General features: G+C 49.7%; 4 protein-coding genes across 4 annotated transcripts; 3 read left to right on the forward strand and 1 right to left on the reverse strand.

The window, feature by feature from the left end:
- Positions 1-260: 260 nt before the first annotated feature.
- On the reverse strand, positions 261-1296 carry N7508_005160 (ELYS family protein; the record flags this gene model as incomplete). The annotated part of the gene is made up of 3 exons (XM_058463226.1): positions 261-800; positions 858-1087; positions 1143-1296. 3 exons carry the CDS (start codon positions 1294-1296, stop codon positions 261-263), a joined length of 924 nt encoding a protein of 307 aa, XP_058319704.1.
- Positions 1297-1505: 209 nt separating this feature from the next.
- Positions 1506-6013, forward strand: smc4 (condensin subunit SMC4; the record flags this gene model as incomplete). The annotated part of the gene is made up of 4 exons (XM_058463227.1): positions 1506-4931; positions 4984-5736; positions 5787-5864; positions 5918-6013. 4 exons carry the CDS (start codon positions 1506-1508, stop codon positions 6011-6013), a joined length of 4353 nt encoding a protein of 1450 aa, XP_058319705.1.
- A 1289-nt stretch (positions 6014-7302) lies between these two features.
- N7508_005162 (uncharacterized protein) lies at positions 7303-7790 on the forward strand (the record flags this gene model as incomplete). The annotated part of the gene is made up of 2 exons (XM_058463228.1): positions 7303-7305; positions 7440-7790. 2 exons carry the CDS (start codon positions 7303-7305, stop codon positions 7788-7790), a joined length of 354 nt encoding a protein of 117 aa, XP_058319706.1.
- Positions 7791-9328: 1538 nt separating this feature from the next.
- On the forward strand, positions 9329-10472 carry N7508_005163 (glycoside hydrolase family 16 protein; the record flags this gene model as incomplete). Its single annotated transcript, XM_058463229.1, has 2 exons — positions 9329-10122; positions 10175-10472. The coding sequence occupies 2 exons, from the start codon at positions 9329-9331 to the stop codon at positions 10470-10472; spliced, it is 1092 nt and encodes a 363-aa protein (XP_058319707.1).
- Between the last annotated feature and the right edge of the window lie 629 nt (positions 10473-11101).

Genomic DNA, 11101 nt, shown 5'->3' on the forward strand with positions numbered 1-11101 from the left:
ATTGAATCAATTTTGATTTGTTCTTTGGGGGAATCTGAGAATCTACTTACGGATGACAATGAGAAACCGGTTCTTGCTATATATATCATGCAAAAGTCTACACACCATGTAAAGTAAATGTGCCTTTGACTTACCTCAACCAAATCAATTACAATAATTACAATTTAAAATATCAATTGTCATAACCGTCAACTCCTTTTGATATTTCAATTCTAGCCAAACATTTAACCCAGTATCGCTGCACTGGTTGGGTATATCATCTACACGTGTCTTATGCTACCTCGAAGGTTATCCCAGTTCAAACCATCCACCTTCTTGCCACTCAAAGATTCAAGCTCGGGGGAAACATCGGAAAGTTGCCCGGTTGCGAGACGTCGCATCATGACGGTATCCTTGGCCCCGGGAAGTGTGCTGGCATTGCCGTGCAGCAGTACTGATTCGAACCATGCTTCCTCATCCTCATCCAGCGGCAGCCCGACCAGTTCCATAGCGCGCCGGCTTCTGGTCTGGCCAGGACTAGCCTTATGAACAAATTCCACCAGCTGCTCAAAGAAGCTCTGACGGTGGGCATCATCGTACTTGCGTGTGAAGTAGAACGCCTCAGTGAGATTGGATCGGCTAAGAGTTTCGAAGAAAGCTTTGCGAACCTTTTCGCTGGCCAGAGGAGGAGCTACAGTGAGGTAGTATGCGATTGCGAGGCTATCGTCGTGTCGCGGAAGCTTGGTGAGAGCCAGGGCGTAGAGAATTTCATCCGGGAAGGTCGGAATGAGTGATGGCTCAGTGAGGTACTCGAGTGCTCGCTAATAGAGTCAGTAGCTGCCAGAAAGCAGTAGATTTGAAGATCCGTGTGAACTCACCCGGAAATCAAGTCGATCAAGGTGCCAAAGGCCCTCAATGAAGAGACGGTATTTCTCTGGTAGATGGCATTGTTGCGCATACTGAATTGGAGCTTCTGGAGCAGCGCGACAATCTTTGAGGACGTAGTAGACTAGAGATTGTTTGTGTTCGATATCCAGTTCCGAGGAAACGATATGATTGAAAAGTTCTCGAAGATCCGCATTGCTCTTGGGAGGATAGACCTTTGTCACTGGAAGGGAGTCAGTCGTCCACCTACATATTGAACCTGGGGCTTCAAGTCATACCTCCTTGGATACCAAGCAGTTTTAGCAGTCGGTCGGCGAAGAGCTGGTTCTCGAAGGCACGCCGATTGGCAAGGATCTGTTCAAAAACCTTGGACTCATAGGTGTACTTCTTGTTGAAGGAGAACACCTGGTCAAAGATCTCCCAGGGCGCCATGATGATGCTGAGAGAAAGAAGTAAACGTCACAAAGGTCAAGTTGAAGCTCCGCGGAGAGGTAATTACCGTACGGTAACTTACAGCGGGATGGGGCGGTGAGGGGCTTGTTATGGCAGAACGACGGCCGCTTTTCCTCTTTGGGCGCGAGGTAAACAACCCACTTTCGTCGGACAAAACACTCCCACCTCCATGCAATCATTGATCCATCATGGCTGCAGTCGTTAAGGGCAGGTCAACGCGCCGGTCTGCTCCCCGTCGGAGCTACGTTGTCGAAGATACCTCTGAATCCGAAGACCCCGGAAATGTCACACCCACACCCGATACGCATGATGACGAAGAAGCTGAGGAGGAGGATTACACCCCCGTTCCTAAGAAGGCAAAGAGAACCTCCAAGAGCCGGATGACTCTAGAACCGAAGACACCTACCACCGTACGCCCTGCCAGTAAAACCCAAGAAGCGACAGATGATTCCGATGCGTCGCAAATGGACACCGAAGAGGACGAAACGAATGATGAAAATGATGAGAACGACGAGAACGACGAGAACGACGAGAACGACGAGAACGATGAGGGTGTTAGTATCGCATCGATTGAAGCCGACCCTGAATCCCCGTCTAGGAACGCGGCCTTGAAAAGAAAAAGTATGCCCCGCAAGAGTCGCGGCTCAATCACACCCAAGCCGGCCAAGGGCTCACTCCCTACTCCAGAGCCGTCAGAATCGCCAGAGCCTCAAGCGCGCGCACGCGCAAGTGTGCCGCCTCTCTCCGACATCACCGAATCCGCCGTGAATCAATCGCCCGCAAAAGAATCGGAAGAACCCAAGTCCCAGATTTCCATCATCAACCCGAACTCGACAGTCTTGGAGAAGCCTATGGATATCGTGGCCAAGTCAAGGACCCAGATTCCCACGGACCCTGAGGAATCTGCGGCACCTAAGCCCCGAATGATAATTGAAAATCTTATTCTGACAAACTTCAAGAGTTACGCGGGAAAGCAAATCGTCGGACCATTCCACGCCTCCTTCTCGTCCGTCGTCGGACCCAACGGCTCCGGAAAGTCTAACGTTATTGACTCGCTACTCTTTGTGTTTGGTTTCCGTGCCAGCAAGATGCGACAGGGCAAAATTTCCGCTTTGATTCATAACTCAGCTCAATATCCAGACCTCGCCTACTGCGAAGTTGAGGTTCATTTCGCACAAGTTCTCGATTTGTCCGAAGGTGGATCTGAACTAGTCCCAGATTCCCAACTGATCGTTTCTCGACGCGCCTTCAAGAACAACACCAGCAAATACTACATGAACAAGAAGGAGACCAACTTCGCAACTGTTGGAGCCTTCCTCCGCGACCGTGGAATCGACCTTGACCACAAGCGATTCTTGATTCTGCAGGGTGAAGTCGAGTCCATTGCTCAAATGAAGCCTAAAGCAGCCAATGAACACGACGAAGGCTTGCTGGAATACCTAGAGGACATTATCGGAACCTCGAAGTATAAGACACCCATCGACGAAGCTGCGACCGAGCTCGAAACCCTGAACGATGTCTGCGTGGAGAAAAACAACCGTGTCCAGCACGTGGAGAAAGAGAAGACCGCCTTGGTGGACAAGAAGGACAAGGCTCTGGCATACATTCGCGAGGAAAACGAATTGGCTCAGAAGCAATCCGCTCTTTACCAGATCTACATTGATGAGTGCGCTGACAATGTCCGCGTTACGGAAGAGGCCATCCTCCAGATGCAGGAGCTGCTGAATATGGAACTCGAGAAGCACGAGGGGAATGAAACCGGCATCAAAGAGACCGAAAAAGCCTACAAGAAAGGTGTTCGCCTTTATGAATCCATGGAGAAAGACACCCAAGCCTTGCTCAAAGAGATGGCAAAATACGACAAGGAATCGGTCAAGTTTGAGGAGAAGAAGAAGTTCTTGCTCGGCAAACAAAAGAAGCTTGAAAAGGCAATGCAAACCAGCCGACTTGCTGCTTCCGAATGCCAGAGTTTGGTCGAGAAGTTCACCGACGACATCGAGAAGAAGACTGCCGAGACTACCCAGCTTGAGCAGGAAATGTCGACTGAGGAGAAAGAACTCAACACAATCCGTGAGGGTCTCAAAGGCAAAACCCAGGGCCTCTCTGATCAAATTGCCACCAAGCAGAAGTCTCTTGAGCCGTGGAACGAAAAGATCAATCAAAAGCAATCCGCAGTTGCTGTAGCTCAGAGTGAACTTGATATCTTGCGTGAGCGTAGCAACGCTGGGACCGTCCTTCTTGAGGAAGCACAGGCCAAGATCGGGACGATCGAGGACAGCTTGCAGTCCAAACAAAACGACCTCGAAGAGCGACATGCCCAGAAAGAGACCTTGGAATATGAAGTGGAAAAGTTCAAGCACGATCTCAAGAAATACGCTGGCCGTGAACCCGAAGTTCGCTCACATGTCTCAAGTGCCCGTCAAAAGGCGGAAGATGCCCGCGCCAGCCTGGCAAGTACCCAGAACAGTGGGAGTGTCTTGACTGGTTTGATGCGACTTAAAGAGTCTGGTCGTATCGATGGATTCCATGGCAGACTGGGCAACCTGGGTACTATTGACGAGAAGTACGATGTCGCAATTTCCACCGCTTGTCCTGCTCTCAACAACATGGTGGTGGAAACTGTCGAGGTCGGCCAGCAGTGTATCGACTACCTGCGAAAGAACAACCTCGGCCGAGCCAACTTCATCCTTCTTGACCGTCTCCCCCGTCGTGATATGTCTACGATTTACACGCCTGAAAGTGTTCCTCGTCTCTTTGATCTTGTCAAGCCCAAGGATGAAATGTTTGCACCCGCTTTCTACAGTGTGATGCAAAATACCCTGGTTGCAAAGGACCTTGAACAAGCCAACCGTATTGCCTATGGTGCTCGCCGATGGCGAGTGGTGACTCTTGACGGTCAGTTAATTGATGTGTCAGGAACAATGAGTGGTGGCGGAACACGTGTCTCCAAGGGTGGTATGTCTTCCAAACAGGTTGCCGATGTCACAAAGGATCAAATGTCTCGTCTCGAGACAGACCTCGAGGATCTCGAGAGGAAGTTCCAGGCCTTCCAAGAGAAGCAGCGAAATGTCGAAGCTCAGATGCGAGAAAGACTGGAGGAAATCCCGCGAGTGGAGACTAAGATTCAAAAGATCATGATCGAGATTGAGAGTACCAAGCGTAGTCTCGCCGATGCCCAACGACGCGTCAAGGAGCTGGGCGCACAGCACCAGCCATCGGACTCTGATGAAGGCCAAATCGCTGCTCTCGAGAAACAGATTGCCAAGACCGAGAAGGAGATCGAGAAGCTCAACGAGGAGAAGAGTGGTATCGAAGAGGAGATTTCCACCCTTCAGAGCAAGATCATGGAAGTTGGTGGTGTCCGACTTCGTGGCCAAAAGGCCAAGGTTGATGGCCTCAAGGAGCAAATCGGCTTGCTCGCTGAAGAGATCTCTAATGCCGAGGTGCAACAATCCAAGAACGAGAAACTTATCAAGAAGCACACGAAATCTCGCGACGACTCGGAGAGGGAGATTGGACAAATCACCGAAGACCTAGAGAAGCTGGAAGAGGATGTCTCTAACAAAGACAACGACGCCTCCGAGTGGAGACAGAAGGCCGAGGAGGCCCAGGAGGTAAGATGACCAGTATTCAGAAAATCTTGAGCTTTAAACTGATCACAACCAGGCATTGGAAACCAAGAAGGGCGAGCTTCAGACCATGAAGGAAGAACTCGACGCGAAGGTTGCTGAGCTTAATGAGACACGAGCCACCGAGATTGAGATGCGCAACAAGCTGGACGAGAACCAGAAGGCCTTGGCTGAGAACCAAAAGCGCAGTCGCTACTGGGAAGAAAAGCTTTCGAAGCTGACCGTCCAGAACATTAGCGATATTGGCGAGGAGCAGGAACCCACAGAGCTCCAGATATACACCAAGGATGAGCTAGAGGCCATGAACAAGGAGTCTTTGAAGGCGGTCATTGCTGCTCTTGAGGAGAAAGTTCAGAATGCTTCTGTCGATTTATCTGTTATCGAAGAATACCGTCGCCGTGCTGCTGAGCATGAATCGCGCTCAGCGGATCTGAACACAGCATTGGCATCTCGCGACGGTGCAAAGGCTCGCCTGGACGGGCTTCGATCTTCCCGTCTGAATGGATTTATGGAAGGATTCGGTATCATCTCTTTGCGCCTCAAGGAGATGTACCAAATGATCACTATGGGTGGTAACGCCGAGTTGGAGCTGGTGGATTCCTTAGACCCCTTCTCGGAAGGTATTCTGTTCTCAGTCATGCCCCCCAAGAAGAGTTGGAAGAACATTGGCAACTTGTCTGGTGGAGAAAAGACCCTGTCCAGTTTGGCGCTGGTCTTCGCTCTTCATCACTACAAGCCTACTCCGCTCTATGTCATGGACGAGATTGATGCCGCCCTGGATTTCCGAAATGTGAGTCACTACGCTAGTTGTTTTCAAGCTGTATACTAACTGCCTCGTAGGTTTCTATTGTCGCCTCGTACATCAAGGAACGGACGAAGAACGCACAGTTTATTGTCATTTCATTGCGAAATAACATGGTACGTTGCACTCTTTCTTCATTAAAAGGAACTATACTGACTATTCTCTTTAGTTCGAACTTGCTGCCCGACTTGTCGGTGTTTATAAGGTCAACCACATGACTAAGAGCGTAACAATTGAGAATCGCGATTATATCACGGGTCGGTAATGACTTAAGATGATATGCATTATTGTCGTTCTTGATTTTCACCACTTGTCTGGATGCACAGGGTTGTCTGCTGTTTTTGATGATATCATGGGACCGGAGTATAGGGATTTTTGGATATTGTTTCTTCTTACAGTTATGCTCGTGCACTTAAAAACGTGTTCCGAATAGCATAGATCTTCCTTCAATTGTATAGCCGACAGCACTGCACGGAGGGTTTAGCCTAAAGCAAGCAGTCTTGTCTTCTCCGCATTGATCGCCAACCAAACTTCCATTTAGTTATATAGTATGACCCTCAGGTCTTCAATCTCCGAACAAGCTCTAATAGATCTAAAACAACCGGTGCTAGGTTCTAGTCAAACCCCTCTCATTGGTTGATGGGGTAGTCGATTACAGGAACTATAAACTGAGGCACTTGGAATTGAGCAGAAGAGAGTTCAAGAACGAGGCGAAGAAAGAAACGACAAAAGAGATGAAAAAGAAAGACTAACGCCAGAAGAGCAATACATCGAGGTGTACACTCACTACAACATTTCTTCATTCAGTCTTTCATTAGTGGCACAATGTAAATTGTCAAGTACAGGATCTAAAGTAAATGTCATCGTTTTCTTGATTCTAGTTCTCAGCATTTCTCCACAACAGGATCTTAATCGTCCGTTACACTTCCCCGCATCCAATCCACTGTACAAGACTTTCTCTGTGACATGCATACATGTACAGTAGCTCAAACACTGCAGCGCTAGGTAGTGCAGCAAGTGGATTCGTCCAGTCCAGGGTTCACATAATTCCAAGTATTCCCAGTACTTCACAGCCGAGGCTTAACCAGACTCCGGATAGCCCATGCAACAACACAATTACAAAAATCTGACCAGTAAGCCGCCCCAACGGCCAATGAACAACCCTGCTCAATCACACAAGAAGATTTCAAGTTTGAAAAAGCGTAGATCGCGCCTTTTCTGTGTGCCAAGACCGACGTCCGGTTGACGTCAGAAGCGGGAGAGGAGGTTGGGGTCGGAATAGATTGCGTGTTGACTTAAGTCTATAAGATGTGAGGCTCGGGGACTTTATCTCGCCCCTCCTTCCCTCTTCTCTTTTTCTCATTGTGCGGGTGATTTGTTGCAATCGCTTTATACACACACTGAAACCCACGTTTGGTGTGGCGAGCTCCAGTTCGCTGCAGACCCACCTCCTGCATAGCATTGCCAGCCACCAGGCCAGGAACAGATTGGAAATCCCCGAGATCCGATCGAGATCGGATCAAAGTGTACTGTACAACACAGTAGACTGCAGCCATGGTAAGTCTAAGTTAAGCATCACCATCCATCGATGTATACATCTCCAACCCATCCATGGCACCTGCGCCCGGCCCGAACAAGAACCACGGATCAAACCTCGAATTGTGCACTAGCTTACCTACGTTTAACTATAGGCTCCCATCAATTCCATCCTGCCGAGACAATCAAGCGGCGACAACTGCCCGAGTACTATATCCGGCGGCGCAATCGCAGGCATTGTGATCGGCTCGATCGCAGGCACACTTCTCATCCTCTGGTTGTGGCGTGTCTTCAGCCTACCAGGAGCGTGGAGCGGTGGCGACCAGCCGGATGTCGGATACCGACCGCCCATTACTCGCAGTAGTACGAGTAGTCGCGGTCGGAGAAAGCGTCGGCGTCCTTCCGGGACTTATGTCGACTATGTTGAGAAGCCGACTAGTACACGGCGGTATCGAGATCGGGATGATTTGCGTCGGCCTGCCAAGGTTTATTTGACTGATCCTTGAATACAATTGATTGTTGAATCAGTGGATGGGGCTGTGGAGGATGATTCTTGTTATTTCTCCCCCTCCCCCTTCTTTCTTTTCTTTTTCTGGCCCTGGGTTGGGATTGGGTGGATGAGCCTTGGCTTTTCGACTGATCTATTGGCGCAGTCGGTTTTGCTATTTTTATTGCTTTTGAACTCGGCGATATGGATATGATTACTCCATATGGGTATTGGGTGGAGGGCCGTGGATGGACCGAATTCAGGCTTGGGGCCTGAGTTATGAGACATGATATGAGTGACGCTTTGTGAATGCTTTGTGATATGAAGCTTGATGACTGATGATTATGAAGATTGGGATGACTTCCAAGATTGCCGATCGATGCTTTAATTCTTTATATGTGCGGTCGTGATTCGGGCGATATTTCCCCTGTTGTGATTCGAATACATGGTTAGAAATCGTTATATTATTTCGCATTGAAGCACGTTGGATACATGTGGTTGCCTACAGAAGTTATAAGTAGGATGGGGGAAATTAGCGGGCCTGCCCAGGTATATAGTGCACTTGGCATGCTCAAGCTAGACCAAACCGTGTGACCACCGAAAACCGTGGCGTTCGATCGATCACCAAGTTGACCCCTGATTCTATTCGAGTACATCCAACGGCCGTGGAAAAAACGCCGCAGCCGTCACCGCACTGTTATCGGCGAATAAGGGGTCATGACCCTGACTAGTAATTGGGGTTAGCCTCGTGTGATGATGGTCCCACTCGACGAAGTCAGCAAAAAACCTGGGTTAGACAACTCCACTGGGGGGACAGGGCTTGGCTTATAGATGGGGATTCTATTGGTTCTGGCGAGCGGATACTCATCAAAGTCAGTTCAAGAACAGGTCTGACGAACCGAACCGAAATAGATTGACAGAATCCTTGAGTTTTCAAGGGGCATGTGCATGAATAAGTCAGTCAAAAGGGATCTTCATTGCAGATGATTTCCCCCAACTGGTCTAGACCGGAATTATCCGCTAGCTGATCCTGGTATATTCTACTTCCTTCAGTGATAGTACATCCTTCTAAGCAAGTTAAACGCCTCGGATAATGTACTAGAAGTACGAATCATGTATGAACTCGACCGTTCGGAGTATACAAACACCCTGTGCAGCTTTGATTACCTCTGCGGGTCCTTATCGCTCTGACTTGCCCAACCAATCAGGGTCGCTATCACCTCAAAGGGGACTTAGTCTCAAGCACGGGGCCCTGGTAATTGCCAGATACAGTTAGCGTTCTGCGCCAAACTGGACACCTCTAACCCTATGCAGCTAGCTCTGACCTGCCCATAATCTCTGCAGCGTAAGGGGAAACACAAAAATAATATAACGCCTAAAACACCGCTAGCCTATAAGCCCACTTAGTCTTCCCCTTTCCCTTCTTTCATGTACTGACTGCTGCTCCTCTCGTGCAATCGGGCACAATCCACTCTTTACTATCGAGCTTCGTTCTCGAGTCCATTCTTTTATACAGTCATTCCTTTAGATCTGCAGATCTGATTACACTCATTAGATATGTGGTACTCTCTTGCTCTGCTGGCCCTGGCCAGCTATGCCACCGCACAAACGTCAACAGACTGCAACCCGTTGAACGTAACATGTCCCGCAGACCCAGCTCTAGGAACAGAACACACATGGCACTTCAACAGCACGTTGGACGAAACCATTTGGAACATGACCACCGGAACCTACGAGTATGGCGACGACGGAGCCGAATTCACCCTCGCGACAGAGGGCTCCTCCACCCTCCTGCAATCTAACTTCTATATCTTCTTCGGTGTCGTGGAATCCCACGTCAAGATGGCCAAGGGCGGCGGTCTGATTAGCAGTGTGGTCCTGGAATCCGATGACCTGGACGAGATCGATTGGGAGTGGGTGGGATATAACACTAGCCAGGTGCAGTCTAATTTCTTCGGAAAGGGCAACGATAGCACATTCGACCGCGGCGGCTACCACGACGTCACAAACGCAGACACCGAGTTCCACAACTACACTACCTACTGGGATCAGGATAAGCTTCAGTGGTGGATCGACGGCACTATGGTCCGTCAGCTCAACTACGATGATAAGGGTACCCTTGGTGGAAAGAACTACCCGCAGACACCCTGCCGCGTGAAGTTCAGTCTCTGGCCTGCCGGTACGAAGAGTGCTGCACAGGGTACAATCGAGTGGGCTGGTGGTCTGGTCCAATGGGACGATGCTCCTTTCACCATGACCCTTGGAAAGCTCCGCGTGAAGGATTTCCACACCGGAAAGGAGTACACTTACTCGGACCACTCAGGTTCCTACGACAGTATCGACGTGGCCAGGTGAGTTACGTAATGATAGAACGCCTTGGATCATAGCTAACCTAACCTCCAGCGGAAACTCTACCACAGTTACAGAGCTGAACAAACCCCCGCCCAAGTCCCTAGCCGAGAAGTGGGATGACCTGGGTGAAGGAGCTCACATCGGAATCTACTGCGGCGCAGCCGGAGCCGGAGTCCTCGCCATCGCAGCCTTCCTCATCTTCTGTCTGCGCCAGCGCCGCAAGGGTCGTCTCGAACACGCCCTCGACGACAGCCGCTATGCCGAGAACCGTACCGAGATGCAGAACTTCCAGAATGACTGGAAGCAGAGCGAGTGGAAGCACGGTGGCTACCAGCAGGTCAGCAACTAGCCTTGAAAAATTGTATTCCACGAACCTGCAACCCTTCTTTCCCTATAATGAACTGTTCTGTTGGTTTCCACTCCGTTGCACAGTATGCCCGGTCATTCAAATATCGCCATGCCAGTCACAAAGGTCCAAGGCCTTTGTGATGACCAACGGAGTCGGAATAATGACCATCTTCTCTCATCTCAGGCTTCCTATCGCTTGCCTCATCTCTCTATATCTCCCACACTGTCTTCGCATTGCACCGCAGAGCCCGTTCGTTTCGCCTGCGCCCTCTTTCTGTTGATATCCCACTTTTTGGCCTCGGTCGAATATTTCCTTCGTTGGCGTTGTTTAGACCGCCTGATGCTGTGCCGTCTGCAAGCTCATATCCATGTATATACTTTATCATAAAACGGGTTTTATTTCAATTGTCGGGTTCAATGTAATTGTGATTGTATCCCTTGCGGGCCGTCGGATCGGGGCGATGAGTATCCGCTACTCTGTCTCAACGGCCAAAGAATCACCGCCCACCGACCCCTTTGACACAGCCACCGTGTTGCGATTTGTTCGAAAGGTGACGGTTGCCTATCCCTATGCAGCTTGTGCTCAGATTAGCGTATCACATCTGCCAGGGCTATTTTTTTCGGAGGTTA

The sequence above is a fragment of the Penicillium antarcticum genome (assembly GCF_028974205.1).
Source record: "Penicillium antarcticum strain IBT 31339 chromosome Unknown utg000005l_segment0_segment0, whole genome shotgun sequence".
NCBI classification, from domain to species: domain Eukaryota; kingdom Fungi; phylum Ascomycota; class Eurotiomycetes; order Eurotiales; family Aspergillaceae; genus Penicillium; species Penicillium antarcticum.